Source organism: Tachysurus fulvidraco, chromosome 3, assembly GCF_022655615.1.
Source record: "Tachysurus fulvidraco isolate hzauxx_2018 chromosome 3, HZAU_PFXX_2.0, whole genome shotgun sequence".
Classification (NCBI taxonomy): domain Eukaryota; kingdom Metazoa; phylum Chordata; class Actinopteri; order Siluriformes; family Bagridae; genus Tachysurus; species Tachysurus fulvidraco.
In genome coordinates this window covers 32,872,836-32,899,632 of record NC_062520.1, presented here as the reverse complement: position 1 = coordinate 32,899,632, position 26,797 = coordinate 32,872,836, and the positions used below count along the sequence as shown (strand labels likewise).

General features: G+C 41.5%; 2 protein-coding genes across 7 annotated transcripts; one reads left to right on the top strand and one right to left on the bottom strand.

The window, feature by feature from the left end:
* The first annotated feature begins 87 nt into the window (after positions 1-87).
* LOC113652819 (transmembrane protein 241) lies at positions 88-17,704 on the top strand. The gene is made up of 15 exons (XM_027162102.2): positions 88-286; positions 745-791; positions 1,138-1,215; positions 1,376-1,457; positions 1,536-1,613; positions 1,897-1,922; positions 2,952-3,003; positions 3,561-3,609; positions 4,168-4,213; positions 4,574-4,609; positions 4,702-4,736; positions 4,965-5,034; positions 5,187-5,280; positions 17,212-17,276; positions 17,417-17,704. Exons 1-15 carry the CDS (start codon positions 215-217, stop codon positions 17,478-17,480), a joined length of 894 nt encoding a protein of 297 aa, XP_027017903.2. The 5' UTR covers positions 88-214; the 3' UTR covers positions 17,481-17,704.
* Positions 17,705-17,735: 31 nt separating this feature from the next.
* rbbp8 (retinoblastoma binding protein 8) lies at positions 17,736-26,602 on the bottom strand. Of its 6 annotated transcripts, none has more exons than XM_047811163.1 (18): positions 26,056-26,602; positions 25,856-25,898; positions 25,543-25,638; positions 24,211-24,308; positions 24,039-24,111; positions 23,242-23,390; positions 22,711-22,821; positions 22,464-22,546; positions 22,152-22,222; positions 21,938-22,025; positions 21,716-21,806; positions 21,383-21,453; positions 20,903-21,011; positions 20,364-20,576; positions 19,916-19,943; positions 19,739-19,832; positions 18,416-18,557; positions 17,736-18,013 (listed from the first exon to the last, which is right to left on the bottom strand). In XM_047811163.1, exons 1-18 carry the CDS (start codon positions 26,180-26,182, stop codon positions 17,928-17,930), a joined length of 1,773 nt encoding a protein of 590 aa, XP_047667119.1. In that variant the 5' UTR covers positions 26,183-26,602; the 3' UTR covers positions 17,736-17,927. The 6 variants fall into 6 exon arrangements, with proteins under 6 accessions (XP_047667119.1, XP_047667118.1, XP_027017899.2 ...); XM_047811162.1 differs by having other exon boundaries at positions 19,916-19,946; positions 26,056-26,601; XM_027162098.2 differs by having other exon boundaries at positions 19,916-19,946; positions 22,470-22,546; positions 26,056-26,601.
* Positions 26,603-26,797: the final 195 nt, after the last annotated feature.

Below are 26,797 nucleotides of genomic sequence, written 5' to 3'. Positions count from 1 at the left end.
TCGTGACTAATAATAATAATAATAATAATAATAATAATAATAACAACAACAGAATTTTAACGTATGGCTCGAGTTGACCGTGACCCCGGAAGTAGTTATTAATCATCGCTTACGTGGATAGATAGATAAAGTTGTGTTTAATGGACATTTATTACATCACCGATTTACTGACATTAAACTTTTATAATTACTGCAGAAGGAAGATCTCTGACCGATGAGTTTATCACGAGTCATTCAGGGCCTTTTGTTTTGTATTTTATTCGTCGGATCCTGTTTCACAAATAAGGTGAAAAACATTAATATTATTATAAAAACAGCCTGAAAATTTACTTCAGTAACAATATTATGTGTGATTACGTCACTGATGTGTGCTCATGTCACGTATGTGTGATTACGTCACTGATCATATCACTGATGTGTGCTCATGTCACTTATCTGTCACTGATGTGTGCTCATGTCACGTATGTGTGATTACGTCACTGATCATGTCACTTATGTGTGATTACGTCACTGATCATATCACTGATGTGTGCTCATGCCACTTATCTGTTGATCATGTGACTGATGTGTGATTACGTCACTGATCATGTGACTGATGTGTGATTACGTCACTGATCATGTGACTGATGTGTGATTACGTCACTGATCATGTGACTGATGTGTGATTACGTCACTGATCATGTCACTGATGTGAGCAATTCAGACTTGTCATTAAATGCTAAAACACTTATTTCCTTTTTGCAGTATGTGCTTTCTGTCCTGAACTTTACATTTCCCACCGTTTTTCAGGGGTAAGTATGAGTTTAGGGGTAAAGCTCATAACATGTGTGTTAATAACATGTGACTTTACGCTGTCTTTATCTGTGTTAATAACGTGACTCTGTCTTTATCTGTGTTTAATGTGACTTTGTCTTTATCTGTGTTAATAACATGTGACTTTGTCTTTATCTGTGTTAATAACATGTGACTTTGTCTTTATCTGTGTTAATAACATGTGACTTTGTCTTTATCTGTGTTAATAACATGTGACTGTCTTTATCTGTGTTAATAACATGTGACTTTGTCTTTATCTGTGTTAATAACATGTGACTTTGTCTTTATCTGTGTTAATAACATGTGACTTTATTTGCCTACCAGGTGGCAAACCTGCACTGGAGCTCTTCTGCTTTGGGTGACTGGGAAACTGGGATGGGTGGAAATAAATAGTTTTTCCAGGTAAATTCAGGATCCAAAAGAATATCACATTTCTCATAGGATTGAGTTCTGAATAAAAACTAGTATTTATTAAGCTTTATAAATGAGGCTCGTTCCTCTTTAGTCTGCTGTGAGTTGAGAACTAAAGCAGATCTTTATGGTCCTTTATTAAAATGATCAGATCTGCAGCCGTGTCCTGGCTTCCAGCATCAGTCCTGTTTTTGGGGAACATTTACAGTGGATCTAAAGCCTTGTCCATCCTGGTATGTCTCACATCTGTGTACAGATACTGAGTGTATAATCCACCTGATGTCTCATCTTGTTGTTTGTTCTGTCCCCAGCCCGTCCCCGTCTTTTTTGTGTTACAAAATGTGTCAGAAGTCGTCTTTTCTCTTATTGTTAGATTCACTCAAAAAGAGGTGAGGAGCAAAAAAAACACTGTAAATACTCTCTCACACACACACACACACACACACACACACACACACACACACACACACACACACACACACGTTATTATATACATAAACATACGTATCTTACTTCTATAATGTTTTGGATTATTGTTAAGATGTGTGTGTGTGTGTGTGTGTGTGTGTGTGTGTGTGTGTGTGTGTGTGTGTGTGTGTGTTATGTGTAGATATATGTTTCAATTATTCAGTTCTTTTTTGTTTTTTATTTTTCTGGTTGCACTTTATAAAGCGGTCCTCATGGATGAAGATGTTCAGGTAAAGATTCATTTGATTCAATTATATTCAGAACTTCCTTTATGTAGCAGGTTAAAGTAAAAATAGCAGATATGTGTGACGGCCTCATGCGTCTCTTATTAATATTACAAAACAGTTATAATGCACCTGTATATAGTTATAATGGAGCTGTATTTAGTTATAATGCACCTGTATATAGTTATAATGCACCTGTATATAGTTATAATGGAGCTGTATATAGTTATAATGCACCTGTATATAGTTATAATGGAGCTGTATATAGTTATAATGCACCTGTATATAGTTATAATGGAGCTGTATATAGTTATAATGGAGCTGTATATAGTTATAATGCACCTGTATATAGTTATAATGGAGCTGTATATAGTTATAATGCACCTGTATATAGTTATAATGGAGCTGTATATAGTTATAATGCACCTGTATATAGTTATAATGGAGCTGTATATAGTTATAATGGAGCTGTATATAGTTATAATGCACCTGTATATAGTTATAATGGAGCTGTATATAGTTATAATGCACCTGTATATAGTTATAATGGAGCTGTATATAGTTATAATGGAGCTGTATATAGTTATAATGCACCTGTATATAGTTATAATGCACATGTATATAGTTATAATGGAGCTGTATATAGTTATAATGGAGCTGTATATAGTTATAATGCACCTGTATATAGTTATAATGCACCTGTATATAGTTAGAATGGAGCTGTATATAGTTAGAATGGAGCTGTATATAGTTATAATGCACCTGTATATAGTTATAATGGAGCTGTATATAGTTATAATGCACCTGTATACAGTTATAATGGACCTGTATACAGTTATAATGCACCTGTATATAGTTATAATGCACCTGTATATAGTTATAATGCACCTGTATACAGTTATAATGCACCTGTATATAGTTATAATGCACCTGTATATAGTTATAACGCACCTGTATTTAATGTCATTTCTCAGTGTAACGATGGCTTTTATTTGCGTTTCTTCTGAAGTAATTTTAATTTCTAATAATCTCAAGTGAAAACCTGGTGCTGATGTCAGCTGTCATACTTGCACTTCATAATCTTCAGGTAAAATAACTTTTATATCTTTTATACACACAAAACAACCCAAATAAAAACAAGATCTGAAAAAGATTCTGAAAGAAATACATATAATCTGGGCCAGTGGTTAAAGCTCTGGGTTGTTGATCAGAGGATCAGGGTTCAGTCCCCATCACAGCCAAACTGTCACTGTTGGGCCCTTGAGGGAGGCCCCTTAACCCTCAGTGGTGCTGTATCATGTCTGACCCTGTGCTTATGTGAGGAAAGCATTTCACTGTGCTGTATGAAGCTACATTGTGATTTATGAACCTAAACCATGCCGAGTGTAAAACAGGGCTAACTGTAACTGGTGAACATCAGCTGATTGTTCTGAAGATGAAAAGGAATTTTTTACATCTTTTCCTGATGTGTTTCTATTTTGACGAACAGGGCCAAAGTAGGTCAGATTTTACTGGATAGACTTATTAGTTATTAAACTTATTAGTTATTTGTACAACAGAGACAAAAATGACACCACATTTGCTTGTGTTGCACTTTATTTATTCCTGATGTCAGTTTGGTTGTGTGACACCGTTCTGTTCCAGTTTGGGGTAAATGGTTATGTCTGGGCTGTCGTCCACTTGTGCTGTGTTGGTGAGTGTGTTTATTTAATCTTCTGGTTATGAAATCTAGAATATGAGTTATTAATGATTTCTTTTGCTCCATACACCAATCAGCCATAAGCTTAGTACCAGTGACGATGATCTGGTTACAGTGGCACCTGTAAAAGGGTGAGACATATAAGGCAACGGTCAGGAAATATGGACAAGTGTAAGGATTCGAGCGACATGTACACAGTGTCTATAAAAAGTGGTCCAAACACACAGGACCACCTGAGGCTCATTGATGTACAGGAGGAGAGAAGTCTAATCCGTTTGGTCCGATTCCTAGACAAGAGCTACTGTAGCACAGTTTACTGAAAATGTTAATGCTAACTATACGTGTTTGTGTGTTTGTGCTGAGCGACTGACAGTCTGTCGTAAATTTAGTAACGGTTTAATGTGACAAAGTTTTGCTAAGATTCAACATTTCTATAGCGATCATAAGGGGACTAAAGAGAAGTGATGTATAATATAATCATCTTTAAACAATAATAATGAAAGTAAATACAATGCAGTGAAATGTTAATGTTCAGTTTCTCTTCTGTTTCAGGCTCATACAAAGTGTTCCAGAGGAATTCCAAGCCTAGCCATCTGAGGTTGGTGTTAGAACCTTTTAGTCTGTATTTTACTGAATTGTTTGTTATTGTAATTTTAGTTATTTACAGTTAAGTACAAAATATATCATATATATAGATCACAGGTTCAAGCTCTGGATGTCTCTGTGGAACCCCAGGAGAAGGGCAGAACTTTAAGGGAGTTCAGGGCAAATGTTTATCTAGTTCACTTTTCAGACTTTCTCAACTCAACAGAAAGCAACAAAACTCACAAAAGCTTTCGCTTCATCAAACCTGTCTCACTTCAGTGGGCTCTGGGGTCGAATGTCTTCATTGAGGGGCAAATGTTCATGACGTTAGTGTGTAAAATTACTTGTTAATATTTTTTATTGTTTTTTTCAGTGATCTTGAACAGCAGTTAATCAACTACATTGTCAGGTAAACAAACTCTATTATACTTATTCTACAGTGTAATCAGTTGGCTGTTTATAAATATATCCATCTTTTTCTTTTCTTTTTTCTCCCCCAAGCATCTTGCTGTTGGCTACTGCAGCACATCCAACAGGTCATCATACGTCATCATACGTCATCATACGTCATCATACGTCTCTATAAACTGTGGCATATTACATTTTTTTATATAGCAATGAGTCTGGTTCCTCTCAAGGTTTCATCCTCATATCTTCTCAGGATGTTGCTTCAATCTTTCTCATTATTATTATTATTATTATTATTATTATTATTATTATTATTATTAGCTGCTTTGAGACAAGGCCCATTTTTGTTTACCCAGGTGATCTTTTTGGAGCTCTGGAGTTTCCTTTCCGTACGTCCTACAAGTTCCATAGTGGATGTTTTGCCAGGTAAGAAGTTTCCACATAAACCAAATAAACTTTGAGGTAAATTTGTTGTCGCTTTGTTGAGAGATTGTCCAATAATCTGAGATGTTTCTGTATATCTACACATGACGTCACACCCAGTGATGTATGACTAACTCATACATTTTTCCCAACAGTGCTATACTTAGCTTTTTTCTGGTGCTGTCGTCTGTAAAGCTGAAGAACGGACTTCCTTCGCAGCACTGTGCGCTCTGGCTCTTCCTGGCCAAGGTCAGAGATTGTCTTTCATCCTTCATAACAAACGAATGAGAGAAGTGAATCGTTATTGAGCCATTTTTCTTTATCTTTAAGTGTGTACGTACTGGACGTACAGAATATAAATGATTTATCCACATTCACCATCAGACATTTCAGCATTATGTAAAATGATGACGTTTATAATGCGCACCAACAATAGACTATAACAGAACATCAGATTATTTCCTCCTGACTAAAAGACTCGTCCAGCTGCAGTCAGAGTTTTACTTTTTACTAGATTCCAAATGTAATAGCTTTAGAAATAATATTTAATGTGCAGTTAATTTCACACAGCAAACACACAGATAAGGTAGACTACAGTGTTCAGAGTTATTACACGTCAGTTTGTGTTGTTCTCTGGAGAGTCATATATTCTGTTCTACATCGTACACAACAAACAAACACAACAAACAAACACAACAAACACAACAAACAAACACAACAAACACAACAAACAAACATAACAAACACAACAAACAAACACAACAAAAACAACAAACAAACACAACAAACACAACAAACACACACAACAAACAAACACAACAAACAAACACAACAAACACAACAAACACAACAAACAAACAACAAACAAACACAACAAACAAACACAACAAACAAACACAACAAACAAACACAACAAACAAACAACAAACAAACACAACAAACAAACACAACAAACACAACAAACAAACAACAAACAAACACAACAAACAAACACAACAAACAAACACAACAAACACAACAAACAAACATAACAAACACAACAAACAAACACAACAAACAAACACAACAAAAAAACACAACAAACACAACAAACAAACATAACAAACACAACAAACAAACACAACAAACACAACAAACAAACACAACAAACACAACAAACACACACAACAAACAAACACAACAAACAAACACAACAAACACAACAAACAAACAACAAACAAACACAACAAACAAACACAACAAACAAACACAACAAACAAACACAACAAACACAACAAACAAACACAACAAACAAACACAACAAACACAACAAACAAACAACAAACAAACACAACAAACAAACACAACAAACAAACACAACAAACAAACACAACAAACAAACACAACAAACAAACACAACAAACAAACACAACAAACAGCTAACAGTTTCTTATTTTTGGAGGAATAATTCTTTACTCTTCACCTTTGTTTCATTTCTTTACTGTCGAGTTTAAAGATTCCCAGAAGGTTTTCTGAAGCATTCCAGTCAGTGATGGATGTCAGGGGCATTTTATCGGTTCATGGCCCATCAGTGTGATTGTACAGGGATTTCCTGGATTGTGGGCTGGTGATATTCTCATAGAGGGGCATATAGAGGGGCATTTAGTGGGTTGTGGCCTGGTGATATTCTCATAGAGGGGCATATAGAGGGGCATTTAATGGGTTGTGGCCTGGTGATATTCTCATAGAGGGGCATATAATGGGTTGTGGCCTGGTGATATTCTCATAGAGGGGCATATAGAGGGGCATTTATTGGGTTGTGGCCTGGTGATATTCTCATAGAGGGGTATATAGAGGGGCATTTAATGGGTTGTGGCCTGGTGATATTCTCATAGAGGGGTATATAGAGGGGCATTTAATGGGTTGTGGCCTGGTGATATTCTCATAGAGGGGCATATAGAGGGGCATTTAATGGGTTGTGGCCTGGCGATATTCTCATAGAGGGGCATATAGAGGGGCATTTAATGGGTTGTGGCCTGGCGATATTCTCATAGAGGGGCATATAGAGGGGCATTTAATGGGTTGTGGCCTGGTGATATTCTCATAGAGGGGCATATAGAGGGGCATTTAATGGGTTGTGGCCTGGCGATATTCTCATAGAGGGGCATATAGAGGGGCATTTAATGGGTTGTGGCCTGGCGATATTCTCATAGAGGGGCATATAGAGGGGCATTTAATGGGTTGTGGCCTGGTGATATTCTCATAGAGGGGCATATAGAGGGGCATTTAATGGGTTGTGGCCTGGTGATATTCTCATAGAGGGGCATATAGAGGGGCATTTAATGGGTTGTGGCCTGGTGATATTCTCATAGAGGGGCAGATAGAGGGGCATTTAATGGGTTGTGGCCTGGTGATATTCTCATAGAGGGGCATATAGAGGGGCATTTAATGGGTTGTGGCCTGGCGATATTCTCATAGAGGGGCATATAATGGGTTGTGGCCTGGTGATATTCTCATAGAGGGGCATATAGAGGGGCATTTAATGGGTTGTGGCCTGGTGATATTCTCATAGAGGGGCATATAGAGGGGCATTTAATGGGTTGTGGCCTGGTGATATTCTCATAGAGGGGCATATAGAGGGGCATTTAATGGGTTGTGGCCTGGTGATATTCTCATAGAGGGGGCATATAGAGGGGCATTTAATGGGTTGTGGCCTGGCGATATTCTCATAGAGGGGCATATAGAGGGGCATTTAATGGGTTGTGGCCTGGTGATATTCTCATAGAGGGGCATATAGAGGGGCATTTAATGGGTTGTGGCCTGGTGATATTCTCATAGAGGGGCATATAGAGGGGCATTTAATGGGTAGTGGCCTGGTGAATTTCTCATAGAGGGGCATATAGAGGGGCATTTAATGGGTTGTGGCCTGGTGATATTCTCATAGAGGGGCATATAGAGGGGCATTTAATGGGTTGTGGCCTGGTGATATTCTCATAGAGGGGCATATAGAGGGGCATTTAATGGGTTGTGGCCTGGTGAATTTCTCATAGAGGGGCATATAGAGGGGCATTTAATGGGTTGTGGCCTGGCGATATTCTCATAGAGGGGCATATAATGGGTTGTGGCCTGGTGATATTCTCATAGAGGGGCATATAGAGGGGCATTTAATGGGTTGTGGCCTGGTGATATTCTCATAGAGGGGCATATAGAGGGGCATTTAATGGGTTGTGGCCTGGTGATATTCTCATAGAGGGGCATATAGAGGGGCATTTAATGGGTTGTGGCCTGGTGATATTCTCATAGAGGGGCATATAGAGGGGCATTTAATGGGTTGTGGCCTGGTGATATTCTCATAGAGGGGCATATAGAGGGGCATTTAATGGGTTGTGGCCTGGTGATATTCTCATAGAGGGGCATATAGAGGGGCATTTAATGGGTTGTGGCCTGGCGATATTCTCATAGAGGGGCATATAATGGGTTGTGGCCTGGTGATATTCTCATAGAGGGGCATATAGAGGGGCATTTAATGGGTTGTGGCCTGGTGATATTCTCATAGAGGGGCATATAGAGGGGCATTTAATGGGTTGTGGCCTGGTGATATTCTCATAGAGGGGCATATAGAGGGGCATTTAATGGGTTGTGGCCTGGCGATAGTTCTCATAGAGGGGCATATAGAGGGCATTTATGGGTTTGTGCATGGGATATTCTCATAGAGGGCATATAGAGGGTGGCATTTAATGGGTTGTGGCCTGGTGATATTCTCATAGAGGGCATATAGAGGGGCATTATAAGGGGTTGTGGCCTGGTGATATCTCATAGAGGGGCACTATAGAGGGGCATTTAAGGGTTGTGGCCTCGGTGATATTCTCATAGAGGGGCAATATAGAGGGGCATTTAATGGGTTGTGGCCTGGTGAATATCTCATAGAGGGGCCATATGAGGGGCAATTTAATGGGTTGTGGCCTGGCTGATATTCTCATAGAGGGGCATATAGAGGGGATAATTGGGTGGCCTGGGATCGTCCTCATAGAGGGGCATATAGAGGGCATTTTCAATGGGTTGTGGCCTGGTGATATTCTCATAGATGGGCATATAGAGGGGCATTTAAAGGTTTGTGGCCTGGTGATATTCTCATAGAGGGGCATATAGAGGGGCATTTAATGGGTTGTGGCCTGGTGATATTCTCATAGAGGGGCATATAGAGGGGCATTTAATGGGTTGTGGCCTGGTGATATTCTCATAGAGGGGCATATAGAGGGGCATTTAATGGGTTGTGGCCTGGTGATATTCTCATAGAGGGGCATATAGAGGGGCATTTAATGGGTTGTGGCCTGGTGATATTCTCATAGAGGGGCATATAGAGGGGCATTTAATGGGTTGTGGCCTGGCTGATATTCTCATAGAGGGGCATATAAATTGGGTTGTGGCCTGGTGATATTCTCATAGAGGGGCATATAGAGGGGCATTTAATGGGTTGTGGCCTGGTGATATTCTCATAGAGGGGCATATAGAGGGGCATTTAATGGGTTGTGGCCTGGTGATATTCTCATAGAGGGGCATATAGAGGGGCATTTAATGGGTTGTGGCCTGGTGATATTCTCATAGAGGGGCATATAGAGGGGCATTTAATGGGTTGTGGCCTGGCGATATTCTCATAGAGGGGCATATAATGGGTTGTGGCCTGGTGATATTCTCATAGAGGGGCATATAGAGGGGCATTTAATGGGTTGTGGCCTGGTGATATTCTCATAGAGGGGCATATAGAGGGGCATTTAATGGGTTGTGGCCTGGTGATATTCTCATAGAGGGGCATATAGAGGGGCATTTAATGGGTTGTGGCCTGGTGATATTCTCATAGAGGGGCATATAGAGGGGCATTTAATGGGTTGTGGCCTGGTGATATTCTCATAGAGGGGCATATAGAGGGGCATTTAATGGGTTGTGGCCTGGTGATATTCTCATAGAGGGGCATATAGAGGGGCATTTAATGGGTTGTGGCCTGGAGATATTCTCATAGAGGGGCATATAATGGGTTGTGGCCTGGTGATATTCTCATAGAGGGGGCATATAGAGGGGCATTTAATGGGTTGTGGCCTGGTGATAGTTCTCATAGAGGGGCATATAGAGGGGCATTTAATGGGTTTGTGCCTGGGTGATATTCTCATAGAGGGGCATATAGAGGGGCATTTAATGGGTTGTGGCCTGGTGATATTCTCATAGAGGGGCATATATAGAGGGGCATTTAATGGGTTGAGGCCTGGAGATCTTCTCATAGAGGGGCATATAATGGGTTGTGGCCTGGTGATATTCTCATAGAGGGGCATATAGAGGGGCATTTAATGGGTTGTGGCCTGGTGATATTCTCATAGAGGGGCATATAGAGGGGCATTTAATGGGTTGTGGCCTGGTGATATTCTCATAGAGGGGCATATAGAGGGGCATTTAATGGGTTGTGGCTGGTGATATTCTCATAGAGGGGCATATTAGAGGGCATTTAAGGGTTGTGGCCTGGTGATATTCTCATAGAGGGGCATATAGAGGGGCATTTTAATGGGTTGTGGCCTGGTGATATTCTCATAGAGGGCTATATAGAGGGGCATTTAATGGGTTGTGGCCTGGTGATATTCTCATAGAGGGGCATATAGAGGGCATTTAATGGGTTGTGGCCTGGTGATATTCTCATAGAGGGGCATATAGAGGGGCATTTAATGGGTTGTGGCCTGGCGATATTCTCATAGAGGGGGCATATTAATGGGTTGTGGCCTGGTGATATTCTCATAGAGGGGCATATAGAGGGGCATTTAATGGGTTGTGGCCTGGTGATATTCTCATAGAGGGGCATATAGAGGGGCATTTAATGGGTTGTGGCCTGGTGATATTCTCATAGAGGGGCATATAGAGGGGCATTTAATGGGTTGTGGCCTGGTGATATTCTCATAGAGGGGCATATAGAGGGGAATTTAATGGTTTGTGGCCTGGTGATATTCTCATAGAGGGGCATATAGAGGGGCATTTAATGGGTTGTGGCCTGGTGATATTCTCATAGAGGGGCATATAGAGGGGCATTTAATGGGTTGTGGCCTGGTGATATTCTCATAGAGGGGCATATAGAGGGGCATTTAATGGGTTGTGGCCTGGCGATATTCTCATAGAGGGCATATAATGGGTTTGTGGCCTGGTGATATTCTCATAGAGGGGCATATAGAGGGGCATTTAATGGGTTTGTGGGCCTGGTGCAATTCTCATCGAGGGGCATATAGAGGGGCATTTAATGGGTTGTGGCCTGGTGATATTCTCATAGAGGGGCATATAGAGGGGCATTTAATGGGTTGTGGCCTGGTGATATTCTCATAGAGGGGCATATAGAGGGGCATTTAATGGGTTGTGGCCTGGCGATATTCTCATAGAGGGGCCATATAATGGGTTGTGGCCTGGTGATATTCTCATAGAGGGGCATATAGAGGGGCATTTAATGGGTTGTGGCCTGGTGATATTCTCATAGAGGGGCATATAGAGGGGCATTTAATGGGTTGTGGCCTGGTGATATTCTCATAGAGGGGCATATAGAGGGGCATTTAATGGGTTGTGGCCTGGTGATATTCTCATAGAGGGGCATATAGAGGGGCATTTAATGGGGTGTGGCCTGGTGATATTCTCATAGAGGGGCATATAGAGGGGCATTTAATGGGTTGTGGCCTGGTGATATTCTCATAGAGGGGCATATAGAGGGGCATTTAATGGGTTGTGGCCTGGCGATATTCTCATAGAGGGGCATATAATGGGTTGTGGCCTGGTGATATTCTCATAGAGGGGCATATAGAGGGGCATTTAATGGGTTGTGGCCTGGTGATGTTCTCATAGAGGGGCATATAGAGGGGCATTTAATGGGTTGTGGCCTGGTGATATTCTCATAGAGGGGCATATAGAGGGGCATTTAATGGGTTGTGGCCTGGTGATATTCTCATAGAGGGGCATATAGAGGGGCTTTTAATGGGTTGTGGCCTGGCGATATTCTCATAGAGGGGCATATAATGGGTTGTGGCCTGGTGATATTCTCATAGAGGGGCATATAGAGGGGCATTTAATGGGTTGTGGCCTGGTGATATTCTCATAGAGGGGCATATAGAGGGGCATTTAATGGGTTGTGGCCTGGTGATATTCTCATAGAGGGGCATATAGAGGGGCATTTAATGGGTTGTGGCCTGGTGATATTCTCATAGAGGGGCATATAGAGGGGCATTTAATGGGTTGTGGCCTGGTGATATTCTCATAGAGGGGCATATAGAGGGGCATTTAATGGGTTGTGGCCTGGTGATATTCTCATAGAGGGGCATATAGAGGGGCAGTTAATGGGTTGTGGCCTGGTGATATTCTCATAGTGGGGCATCTTGAGGGGATTTTATTGGGTTGTGGCCTGGTGATATTCTCATAGAGGGGCATATAGAGGGGCATTTAATGGGTTGTGGCCTGGCGATATTCTCATAGAGGGGCATATAATGGGTTGTGGCCTGGTGATATTCTCATAGAGGGGCATATAGAGGGGCATTTAATGGGTTGTGGCCTGGTGATATTCTCATAGAGGGGCATATAGAGGGGCATTTAATGGGTTGTGGCCTGGTGATATTCTCATAGAGGGGCATATAGAGGGGCATTTAATGGGTTGTGGCCTGGTGATATTCTCATAGAGGGGCATATAGAGGGGCATTTAATGGGTTGTGGCCTGGCGATATTCTCATAGAGGGGCATATAATGGGTTGTGGCCTGGTGATATTCTCATAGAGGGGCATATAGAGGGGCATTTAATGGGTTGTGGCCTGGTGATATTCTCATAGAGGGGCATATAGAGGGGCATTTAATGGGTTGTGGCCTGGTGATATTCTCATAGAGGGGCATATAGAGGGGCATTTAATGGGTTGTGGCCTGGTGATATTCTCATAGAGGGGCATATAGAGGGGCATTTAATGGGTTGTGGCCTGGCGATATTCTCATAGAGGGGCATATAATGGGTTGTGGCCTGGTGATATTCTCATAGAGGGGCATATAGAGGGGCATTTAATGGGTTGTGGCCTGGTGATATTCTCATAGAGGGGCATATAGAGGGGCATTTAATGGGTTGTGGCCTGGTGATATTCTCATAGAGGGGCATATAGAGGGGCATTTAATGGGTTGTGGCCTGGTGATATTCTCATAGAGGGGCATATAGAGGGGCATTTAATGGGTTGTGGCCTGGTGATATTCTCATAGAGGGGCATATAGAGGGACATTTATTTGGTTGTGGCCTGGTGATATTCTCATAGAGGGGCATTTAATGGGTTGTGGCCTGGTGATATTCTCATAGAGGGGCATATAGAGGGGCATTTAATGGGTTGTGGCCTGGTGATATTCTCATAGAGGGGCATATAATGGGTTGTGGCCTGGTGATATTCTCATAGAGGGGCATATAGAGGGGCATTTAATGGGTTGTGGCCTGGTGATATTCTCATAGAGGGGCATATAGAGGGGCATTTAATGGGTTGTGGCCTGGTGATATTCTCATAGAGGGGCATATAGAGGGGCATTTAATGGGTTGTGGCCTGGTGATATTCTCATAGAGGGGCATATAGAGGGGCATTTAATGGGTTGTGGCCTGGCGATATTCTCATAGAGGGGCATATAATGGGTTGTGGCCTCGTGATATTCTCATAGAGGGGCATATAGAGGGGCATTTAATGGGTTGTGGCCTGGTGATATTCTCATAGAGGGGCATATAGAGGGGCATTTAATGGGTTGTGGCCTGGCGATATTCTCATAGAGGGGCATTTAATGGGTTGTGGCCTGGTGATATTCTCATAGAGGGGCATATAGAGGGGCATTTAATGGGTTGTGGCCTGGCGATATTCTCATAGAGGGGCATATAGAGGGGCATTTAATGGGTTGTGGCCTGGTGATATTCTCATAGAGGGGCATATAATGGGTTGTGGCCTGGTGATATTCTCATAGAGGGGCATATAGAGGGGCATTTAATGGGTTGTGGCCTGGTGATATTCTCATAGAGGGGCATATAGAGGGGCATTTAATGGGTTGTGGCCTGGTGATATTCTCATAGAGGGGCATATAGAGGGGCATTTAATGAGTTGTGGCCTGGTGATATTCTCATAGAGGGGCATATAGAGGGGCATTTAATGGGTTGTGGCCTGGCGATATTCTCATAGAGGGGCATATAATGGGTTGTGGCCTGGTGATATTCTCATAGAGGGGCATATAGAGGGGCATTTAATGGGTTGTGGCCTGGTGATATTCTCATAGAGGGGCATATAGAGGGGCATTTAATGGGTTGTGGCCTGGTGATATTCTCATAGAGGGGCATATAGAGGGGCATTTAATGGGTTGTGGCCTGGTGATATTCTCATAGAGGGGCATATAGAGGGGCATTTAATGGGTTGTGGCCTGGTGATATTCTCATAGAGGGGCATATAGAGGGGCATTTAATGGGTTGTGGCCTGGTGATATTCTCATAGAGGGGCATATAGAGGGGCATTTAATGGGTTGTGGCCTGGTGATATTCTCATAGAGGGGCATATAGAGGGGCATTTAATGGGTTGTGGCCTGGTGATATTCTCATAGAGGGGCATATAGAGGGGCATTTAATGGGTTGTGGCCTGGCGATATTCTCATAGAGGGGCATATAATGGGTTGTGGCCTGGTGATATTCTCATAGAGGGGCATATAGAGGGGCATTTAATGGGTTGTGGCCTGGTGATATTCTCATAGAGGGGCATATAGAGGGGCATTTAATGGGTTGTGGCCTGGTGATATTCTCATAGAGGGGCATATAGAGGGGCATTTAATGGGTTGTGGCCTGGTGATATTCTCATAGAGGGGCATATAGAGGGGCATTTAATGGGTTGTGGCCTGGCGATATTCTCATAGAGGGGCATATAATGGGTTGTGGCCTGGTGATATTCTCATAGAGGGGCATATAGAGGGGCATTTAATGGGTTGTGGCCTGGTGATATTCTCATAGAGGGGCATATAGAGGGGCATTTAATGGGTTGTGGCCTGGCGATATTCTCATAGAGGGGCATATAGAGGGGCATTTAATGGGTTGTGGCCTGGTGATATTCTCATAGAGGGGCATATAGAGGGGCATTTAATGGGTTGTGGCCTGGTGATATTCTCATAGAGGGGCATGTAGAGGGGCATTTAATGGGTTGTGGCCTGGTGATATTCTCATAGAGGGGCATATAGAGGGGCATTTAATGGGTTGTGGCCTGGCGATATTCTCATAGAGGTGCATATAATGGGTTGTGGCCTGGTGATATTCTCATAGAGGGGCATATAGAGGGGCATTTAATGGGTTGTGGCCTGGTGATATTCTCATAGAGGGGCATATAGAGGGGCATTTAATGGGTTGTGGCCTGGTGATATTCTCATAGAGGGGCATATAGAGGGGCATTTAATGGGTTGTGGCCTGGTGATATTCTCATAGAGGGGCATATAGAGGGGCATTTAATGGGTTGTGGCCTGGCGATATTCTCATAGAGGGGCATATAATGGGTTGTGGCCTGGTGATATTCTCATAGAGGGGCATATAGAGGGGCATTTAATGGGTTGTGGCCTGGTGATATTCTCATAGAGGGGCATATAGAGGGGCATTTAATGGGTTGTGGCCTGGTGATATTCTCATAGAGGGGCATATAGAGGGGCATTTAATGGGTTGTGGCCTGGTGATATTCTCATAGAGGGGCATATAGAGGGGCATTTAATGGGTTGTGGCCTGGTGATATTCTCATAGAGGGGCATATAGAGGGGCATTTAATGGGTTGTGGCCTGGTGATATTCTCATAGAGGGGCATATAGAGGGGCATTTAATGGGTTGTGGCCTGGTGATATTCTCATAGAGGGCCATATAGAGGGGCATTTAATGGGTTGTGGTGTGGTGATATTCCCATAGAGGGGCATATAGAGGGGCATTTAATGGGTCATGGTGTAGTGATATTCCCATAGAGGGGCATATAGAGGGGCATATAGAGGGGCATTTAATGGGTCATGGTGTGGTGATATTCCCATAGAGGGGCATATAGAGGGGCATTTAATGGGTCGTGGTGTGGTGATATTCCCATAGAGGGGCATATAGAGGGGCATTTAATGGGTCGTGGTGTGGTGATATTCCCATAGAGGGGCATATAGGGGGCATTTAATGGGTCGTGGCCATGTGATATTCCCATAGAGGGGCATATAGAGGGGCATTTAATGGGTCGTGGCCATGTGATATTCCCATAGAGGGGCATATAGAGGGGCATTTAATGGGTTGTGGCCTGGTGATATTCTCATAGAGGGGCATATAGAGGGGCATTTAGTGGGTTGTGGCCTGGTGATATTCTCATAGAGGGGCATATAGAGGGGCATTTAATGGGTTGTGGCCATGTGATATTCCCATAGAGGGGCATATAGAGGGGCATTTAATGGGTCGTGGCTATGTGATATTCCCATAGAGGGGCATATAGAGGGGCATTTAATGGGTCGTGGCCTGGTGATATTCTCATAGAGGGGCATATAGAGGGGCATTTATTGGGTCGTGGCCTGGTGATATTCTCATAGAGGGGCATATAGAGGGGCATTTAATGGGTCGTGGCCTGATGATATTCTCATAGAGGGGCATATAGAGGGGCATTTAATGGGTCGTGGCCTGGCGATATTCTCATAGAGGGGCATATAGAGGGGCATTTAATGGGTCGTGGCCTGGCGATATTCTCATAGAGGGGCATATAGAGGGGCATTTAATGGGTCGTGGCCTGGCGATATTCTCATAGAGGGGCATATAGAGGGGCATTTAATGGGTCGTGGCGTGGCGATATTCCCATAGAGGGGCATATAGAGGGGCATTTAATGGGTCGTGGCGTGGCGATATTCCCATAGAGGGGCATATAGAGGGGCATTTAATGGGTCGTGGCGTGGCGATATTCCCATAGAGGGGCATATAGAGGGGCATTTAATGGGTCGTGGCCATGTGATATCCCCATTAGAGGGGCATATAGAGGGGCATTTAAACAGCTCTGGATGGCACACACTGGGCACAAGAGACAGTCTTTATGTGTGTTGTCAGAGTGAAGCAGGAGGAAGTTCCACCCCCATGGTGCCTATACACTATTCACAATACTGTGCAGTTTACTTATGTTTGTTGTCTTGTGTTAATAAATGTTTGTTCCATCTCATTTACAGATTCTGGCATCTGGTTTGTCCTTTTTTATATTCAGCGCAGACTTCGGACCCCCGACGTTATGCTGGTGAGGGGACGCATTATTCATCCATTTAGTTTTTAAGGTTCAGAATCTTCAGAAATCTTTTGTGATTAGATCTTTATTGTGATCACGTGATCTGTTCAGATTGAGTAGTGCCTTTAGTCTAACGTGTGGATCCCTTACAGCATCGTGATGAACCACGTCGGTGAGGCGCTGACACTTCACACTAACAGAGTTCTGCAGAGCTGAAGACAAATGTCCTGACATTCTCTACTTTCCCTTATCCTCCTTTTCTTTATAACGTTATATCACATAAGAGCTGATGGTTTTGCCGTTTTCAGCAGTTCCTACTTGGCTTTATACATTTGCTATACATTCTCAGCTGAACTCAGTGTTACATCACATGCTGACTGGATTGTTGATTGGTTTAAACTCAAGACTCAATAAAAGCAAATCATTTTTTTGTACCATAATGTGTTCTGTTCTTCAAATGAAAAGCTGAGGAAATAAATAAATTATTTTATTTTAAACAAAATCTTCATATTTACAAACAGGATAAATATTAAACACAAATTAGAAACCCTCTGTAAAAGTAATGGACTCCTACAGTATTGTCCACAGGATAAAGAGCAATAGTGTGTTCCATACAGAGGCTATTAATATCCCCGTGTGTCTTCTGTGGGAAATAAGATGCTGCTACGGAGCTTTGGGTGAGAACGTAGCAAGGTAAGGTTTCTTCCTCCTCAAACGTGGATCTGTCTGCTTGTCCTCTCTGATGTATCCTGTTAAAATAGTCATGAATTTACAAGGTTATTACGTACCATCTACAGTCTGTGTTCAGTTCATGAAACTGGGAATACATCATGTCTGGGAGTTGAATTGGATATTTATTGTTGCGAGGACATTTTCACTATAATATAATAATATTTCATCATTATTTCAGCGTGTCTCCCAGCCGGTGTTCTCTTTATACTCCCGTGTTACTCACCACAGCAGCTCCACCTCACTGTCGCTCCATTTAAAAACCTTTTTTGCTCCATTTGCTCGACATTTCAAAGAGCCGGAAATAAACGGCAGGCAGAAATGACGTAGGCCGAAGTGGTTTACACGTGCGCAGTACAGTGAAATAGTAGTCTGTTTTTTTAATGAATCCAGATTAGTGTGGACTCTGTTAAACACTGTACCTCTCTCTATGCAGGTCTGTGTAGAAGGGAAGCCCACGTCCCAGAAGTTCTCCGGGGTGGAAGGGGGAATAAACCGAAAGCGATGCCGTGAGCAGGACGACAGTTTCTTCTGTCTCTCTTCCTCTGGGAGGTCCCTGTAATACTAAACAAACACATTGTGCCACATTGTGTTAATTATGATGCGTCTTATAAAGTGCACTGAGCTTAAACATCTAACATTGTGTTCAATTTGCCGTTATTTCTCATCTGGTACGTGACATCAGTCCTCTCTGAAACACCAAGGCCAGTTGTTTTGTTCCTGCTGTACTGAAGATTCATTTCATGTGGATCAGATTTGTAGCTTTCATTTCCTGATGTTTACATCCAAGTGTCTTGTGTCCAACAACTTAGAACATGGCACCTTTTATTTGAACCTATTATTGAACAATAAAGCTATAGGAACATTCAACTACATTTTATTTGTGCACATTGTGAATTGTCACAAAGCAGCTGAAAAAAAAGCAGGGTTTTACTTGTACAGAATACATTTGTTTTTAAAAACGATAAACCAACTGCAAATCAGAGAGCTGTCTAAGGCTGATAAAGCTGAAACTGAAATCTGTGCCATAACCCAGGTAAGGGATAAAAACAGTCCAACAATTTGGAATGAAGAAGGAAATTGCTGGTGTACTAACAACCAGACAGTGCAAAGAAAACAGCAGCAGCTGATGACAAAAACATCATGAGAGCCTTGAAGAAAGGCTGGACTGGAATTTACACAGAAAATACAGAGACGAGCCAAAACAAAATGAACGTTTTGGAGCCAAAATGGACCAAAGAGGTTTAAAGGTCAAAATGCAGAGAAAGAAAGAATCATGACCGTAAACAAGCTCCTGGGTTAAGCCGGTTGGGGTGCTGTCATGGCTCGGGCTTGTGGGATGGACTCAGAAACCTTTGTGTTTATCACTATCTAATCCACAGCCACGTACAACACTGCTTAACAGACCAATAAATACTTCAATCCTGGTTCACTAGGTCTAAGATTAAGGATACAGTCTTATTGTTGATGGAACTAATGATGCTAGCAGAAGAATTAATTCAGAAGTCTACAGAATTCTACAGAAGTCTACAGAAGTCTACAGAATCTACAGGTTGGTACTCAAGGTGTTTGTTCTACACGGTCATCACATCTTGGTGTAAATATCAGGAAATGAAAGCTGAAATTCTGATCTTTTGATCCCAAACCCAAATGATTGTATTAAATAAACAGTCCAGACTTTTAAAGACTGGACGTGGTGCAGTTTGAGAGAATAAATATTCTAATGAACAAAGACTTTTACTCACAATTTCACATTCTTTGCATGTGTGACCATGAAGTTTCCTTCGTTCAGCTTTCTTACGTACAACCACCACACAAGCAACAGACGTGTTCTTAGCGCTGAAGAAGTGAAGAACACGACGTGATCAAACGTTCGTTTGTACAAATTCAGTACATATTTCTGACCAGATCAGAACTCTCACCTCTCAGCAGGAGCTCCAATGGGTTTCTCTTCTGTGTACAAAAACATGCATTAGTAAATGTGCTGTGATTAGAATGTAAAAGTTATTAAAATTCGATCGTCGCACTGAGAAATGAGTGAGCACAATGAGAGGAAGATGGGAGGAGGAGGAGGAGGAGGAGCGAGCTGTGTCATTCTTGCCATAGTGCTAGAATCAGAGACCAAGCCACTAGCAGTGAGGTCAGGCACTGAATCTAGGCTGAGGAAGTTCAGCATTTCAGTTTATCTTAAATTAACTTTTATAAACAAATAATGAATTTCAAAGTCAAAACTTATTGCAATAAACATAAATAATGGGCAGTGGCTCAATGTGTGCAAGTGACATTTCTTATCCACACACACAGCTACATTGCTGTAGAGGTTTTGACATGAGGACAGGTTGCCATGGGCTTCTTGTGTTAAGTCTTTACCGTCCATAAACTGTGCTTCTTCTCCATCTTCCTCCATCTGTTCATCGTGTTTCATGCCCTCGTTCTGTTCATCCCATTCTTCCTCCTCCTCATTCTCAAGAACATACTCTTTCTCCAAGGCACTTGTCTCATCCTGAGGGCAAGACTCATAATCTTCATGCCCAGTGGTATCAAAGATATTTGCTAAGCTGTCATTAGCCTTCTGCCCTATTCCTATAGAAAAAAAAGAAATAATAATAATAATAACAATAATAATAAATGAAAGTGTAATGAATAGACAACAGTTTGAATTCTTCACATAATTCACAGAACATTGTAAGTCTTAATTAGACTAGAATCTAAAAGACGTTTTTGTCCCAAATACATCTTGGGTTTACACCTTCACTGTGTATCTGTGCCCTTTACTGTCTCCAGGTGCTTGACTTTTGTCATTACTGAATATATAATATTTGTGCAATTCTCCTGCCACTGCAATGGAAGCGATCACGGTTGTCACACGTGTGATGTTGGTACGTTAGTGCCAATAGAATTGCACATACCTGTGATGCCATTTGTTTGGTTCAACTCAGTTTGCTTTCGATGAGCTACTAGCAGACTGTGACTCACGTATGTACAGTCCAGGTCTATGGTCTCAGTCTGTAGTTTGGGCTGCGAGACAAAGAAAACAAGAGCTCTGTAAAAACTGATATTTACTGATTGGTGATATCTGATTTTTAACATTAGAAAAAGAAAAACTGATATTTCTTCTTCACAAACACAATCCCTTTATTAAATACATTATAAAACCTTTGTAAAAAGGTCTTTTTGGAGAAATACACCACGTACATTAATGTAACACCATGTACATTATCATAGTGCAGTATGTTCTTAGCTCCTTAGTGCTTTTGTATATATATAATATTACATTTACATTTATTTCTCTTGTAATCTGAAGCCGTCTCTGGGAAAAGAATTCCCTTCAAGATATTTTAGTTTTAAACACCACCCAAAGTAAAGTATTATCTCTGTGAGAATTGTACCTGTGGATGAGGAAGTATACTGGTGTCATACTGGGACAGACCGACACCTGGGTCCATGCTCCAGCTCTCTTCTGAAAAATGATGAGAAAAGCTCATTATCTGTACAGATCCAGAAAGCTGCTAATTAAACTGTATAGAATTGGGAAAAAAGTTGTTTAAAAAATAAATAAATACAAAAAATATGCCGTGTGAATACAGTGACGTTTAAAATGAGTATGAATAACTGTAGAATAGTGAAATGTGTGTAATGTAGGGGGAGAAATCTGGGTTGACTGCAATACAGCAAAATACACAAATATTAATAATTGATATTAGTGAAAGTTGTCGTCATACCATTTGGACTAGAATCCTGTCTCGGAGTACGTGGACTCGGAGTATCAGACTCAGTCTGTTCGGTCTCCCAGCTTCTTCTTTTGCATGCGTCCTTTAAATGTGTATTTATAAGTTAATCTTACAAATAACTCCCAAATGGAATGATGACGAGTGCAGAGTTGATCCTGGATAAACTACACAGCTGGTTCTAAGCAGCACAAACACCTAACACATTGTATTCACCTGCTCGAGATGAGTGCCAGTGTGTTTCTGTGAAGACTTCATCCCATCGTGAGTCTTCCCCTTATTCTGCTCTTCGGCACCCGGACAACTATTAGGACGGAGAAGAGACAAGTCTGTGCTTTTGCTTCCCTCCCTCAAGAGGTCTAAAATTATTTAAAGGTGTAAAGACGAGTCTAGCTGAAGTGAGGACATGCAGCTGGGAATCTCTATTTACCGAGTGAGATTGTTTGCCTTGTGCTTAGGCTGACTGAGAAAGCTCTCAGAGTTTACATCACTCTCGGGCATCTGAAAACAAGAGATGCTTAAAGTAAATTCACACTTTGGTCACAACTTACAGTGATACATGTAGCATGTGTAGAGTTTATATTATTCATTCACAGAGCAACAACATCCCTACACATGTCAGTACATCAGTAAATCGTTACTAACCTACTATTTCCTTTAGTAGGGGATCATAAAAAAAGCAGTTCCTTTATACAGTATATATGTATTCTCGATATGTTAAACCATGAAGAAAAGCCATAACCTTTACATCAACCTGCTCAGTATGTAGGTCTACACAGCAACTTTCTGCAACCACAGTTCTGCCATGAATCTTAGTGCTGCTCTCTGCATAAACCATCAGACAATCGATTAAGGATTGAACGACTAGAAAAGTCACAGCAGAGAATAAAGATGTGAAAGTAATTACACTTAAAAAAAAAATGACACTTATCCCTTCTGATCATTAACAAATATTGAGGATGATGTCATGTGTAGTGACAAGTTCTTACTTGAAATACACGTGACATCCAGATCACATGTCTCTGGAACAAACACAGCTTCGGCAGGGAGGTGCGGCGGTGTGGCCTGCTCTCTATTCTGGGGGTCTGTAGAACACAAAACTATAAATAAAATAATAAATGTACCTTCATACTTTGTGAGTCGTTCAACAGTCAGCCCATTAATATTTGACAAAGTCCTTGTTCATTTAGTTCATTTACTGCAGTTATTAAATTACTGGAATTAAATAATGAATAAAACTGGTCCTTTAACAAAGACCCACAGACATCACCAGCCAGTGGGTTTCTCTCTAGTGATGCTACGCTTTCGCCTTATTCATTAGTCACATGATAAATAAATACAGCCTTACATGCCCACACCATAAGATGAGGTGGTACTGCTTCAGATCTGGAGCAGTTCTTTTCCTTCTTCACACCCTAATCTTTATCTTTTCTTACCATCGTATGTTGTTCAAGGGTTATTCAGCAGGGTTTTAAAAAAGAACATAGTGTGCGTGTGACTGTACTTTCTGTACAACTAACCAGTTAATGCTAGCAGTTTTTCAGCATAGCGAACGTGGCTCTGATCTCTCTTACGCTTCATCTTGTTGACAACAGGAAAGGACAGTGGCTGCTTTGGCGAGTCTGGGATCACGCCTTCCTCCGGCTCTGAGAATGAGGTCTGCTGGAAACTTAAACGTAGATGCTCACAGAAATTAATAGCCATCAAACAGACGTCCGTCAACATCCTTAATACAACTCAACAGTCTGTGGGAGTGAGGATTTATTATTTTAACCATTATTATGTGCTGAAAGATTTATACACTGCTAAAAAAAATTAAAAATCAGGGAACATGAACAAGTAAACTGAACAGATATCAGTCTGCCTGCTTAGGAAGCTTTAGTGATTGTGAATCAGTCTTGATCGGTGTTGGTGTAAAAGAAAGTGACAGCAGAAAAATTAAGAATAATTTCCTAAATGATCCTAAACGTCACCAGTTATCTGTGCCTTTTGCTAAAGCGTTCGGTACCTCAGAACACAACTGAAGTAGTTTTTGTGTTTTGGATAAATGCATCACGCATCAAAAGACCTTGAAGCAGCAGTGTGGGTGTTCAGGTAGTTACATGCTTTCCTAATAGAGTAAAGATCATATGCATGAAAGCATGGAATGAATTAAAAGCTAGACCAAGAGTGTGGCAGCCATTAAGATGCCAATATCTATGTAGCATCGCCACGCCACTCCATCGCCACGCCACTCCATCGCCACGCCACTCCATTTTGTCAATATAAATTGTGCCTCTTGTACAGTAAACGTGAGGCACGTGTTCAGTTCACTTACATTTGTCCACGTGTTCGCTCAAGCTGAAGACGGAGCTTCCTGTTCTCCTCTTTAAGCAGATTTCTCTCAGATTCTAAACAGCAACATGCACAAAGATAAGAAATTGTCCAAGCAGTAGAATAAATAACTACTGCGCTGTAGTCCAGAAAGAGAGTAGAGTGTCCGTACTTACGGAGTTCATTCAGAATCGGCAGATATTCAACTGAGTCTTGTGTTTTTTTCACCTGCTTTTCTGTTTCTCTGCAGCGATCACACGGTCCGGATTTTAATCTAGTAACATATTTATCACATATATTACACACACATATACTGTATAAACATGGCTCACTTTCCATTTCTAGATTTTTCCCTAAACTGACTTCAAGAGCTTAACTGCAGTCATTTAAAACTAGATTGAAATTGAATGAAAATATGAACTATTTGTGATAACCTGTGTCTGACAATGCAAAAGTATAAAGCCTGCAAAATATTTGGGATGGTGCTTCTTCATATAACATCATAATAATTGCTACTGAACATTAAAACAAGATAATTAGTGCTAAACACAGTCATTAAAAAAATATAATTTAAATCTGATTCGTCCTATTTCTATTTGCTAGCCATTCCAGCCCTAGCATAAAGCTTAGCAAAAGTCAACCTCCTGATTCAGAGCTTTGCTGGGGTCCAATATTGCAAACTTCAGGTCTCCTCAGTCTAAAGAAATCAGACCCTTGTGGTATGACACCATTCCCCAGCATGTAGGCAAAGCTTCTCTGATGGTGCAGTGCTACAAGAGCCCTTGGGGTGAACGGACTCCCTCAGGCTTGCACAAAGAAATATTCTCGGGGTAATTTTTTTCCAATAAGCCCAAGGAGTAATGTCTGTACCCAGGGCAGAACGTTTGCATGTGTCTGGATTATGCTAACTACAGTTGAATAATATATTACAAGTATGAATGTCTAGTGATCCTGTATTATGACCATCCATGTGCTCTGACCCCAACCTTCAAAGTTATGAAGTGTAAAGTAAGAATTTCACTGTGCTTTAACGTAGATGTGACAATAAAGGCTTCTTCTTCTTCTAACAGCCGATACGTAGCTTAGCCCAATCTTTATAAGTGTTATTAACTTCGCCAGAAAGTCCATGTGGCGCGGTCGACAGGGCCAAGGCAGGTCTAAATGTCAGATAGCACGAGTTTGTATCTCTCTCTGCTTTCACAGACCCAGTTAACCCTCTAGTTAGAGCAGCTTGGTTAAGATTCCACCTGCCTCTCGTGCAAACCTGCTTTAAACTCCTCAGAGATTTAATAAAAGATTAAAATCCACCCTTCGCTTTTCCTGGTGTGGTTCGAAAGTGCATACACACACACACAAGGCTAATGAAACCTAGTACAGAACAACAGAACATGGTCTAACAATGAGGAACTGAAAACAGTCTTACAGAAATAGAGTAAATCTCCATATAAAGTGTAAAGTCTTATATGTACGTGTTCTTATGAGGAATAAAGCAGAGTTGTATGAAGTACCTCTCCTGCAGTAGTCTGATGGAGTCCTGCATGGTCTTCTGCTGCTCACGTAAATGCTGATTCTTTTTATAAAACTCCTCCAGTCTTTGGGCATCACTAATGAAGAGAACGAGCAGACAATGAATAGCTGTCCTTATAATCACATGCTTAAACAACAACCTGCGCCTATTTTGTAAAGATTCTGTTTACATTTTTGTGTATAACGACCTGCTCTGTGATAAAGTGTCAACTAATTACTATAGATTACTGTTAATTATGTATGTAGTACTCTTCATTACTCAAATGAATTATAAGTACATGTGATGTTACTTACGAACAACGTTCTTTCTTCAGTTTATTCACCTTTAACTGCAATTCTGACAGGAATAAAAACAGCAGCTATTATAATGGAGCTACTGAACACCTGCTAAAGCTTCCACTTACATCTACATCAGAGCACATGTTATTATTCCCACAGTCACTGTTATGTGCTGTTAGTATTAATGTGAAATATTTAATTATTATAAAAATGACCTTGCACTGCATTAGCATGACAATCTCTGAGGCTCTCGAGCAGGTCATGGAACAGCCTCATGCTCTCGGCGGCTCCTGCACTGCTGCCTGGGGTGAGGACTTCATCAGGACACTGAGAGCCGCTCATCCTTTACCTCAGGACAAAAAGCGTAAAGTCTCTCACTTTACCTCAGGACAACAAGCTTAAAGTCTCTCACTTTACCTCAGGACAACAAGCTTAAAGTCTCTCACTTTACCTCAGGACAACATAAGAGAGGACAAAAGACAACACGACTGTAAGGATCATGAGGAGAAACTGACCCGTAATCAAACCCTTTATAAACCGTAAGCTATATTATATGTTATATGTCACATTATGTTTGCAGAAAAATAACCTAAACGTACGAACTGCTCTAATTACAAACGCAAAAAAACACGAAGAGACAATAAAAGTTTGTTCCTAAACAGTTCTTATGGCTACAGCTAGAACTTTACAGCCTCAGCTTGACAAAACAAACGAATACGGCGCCAAAAGCGTTTGGTCCACATCCAAATGACTCCGTGTAGCGCTACATAGTGCACTATATATAGCGTGTAAATAAACTATCTAGTGCCCTCGATAGTGAACACGTCTTAGGAGCGACGATGCATTTGGGATTCAGCCTCCGGAAACTCGCTCGCTAGCTTTCCGTCCATCAGACAGTGCGGCGACTCATCAGCGCCACCGGCTGGTTGGAATGGAAAACAGAACGACGTGTAAATG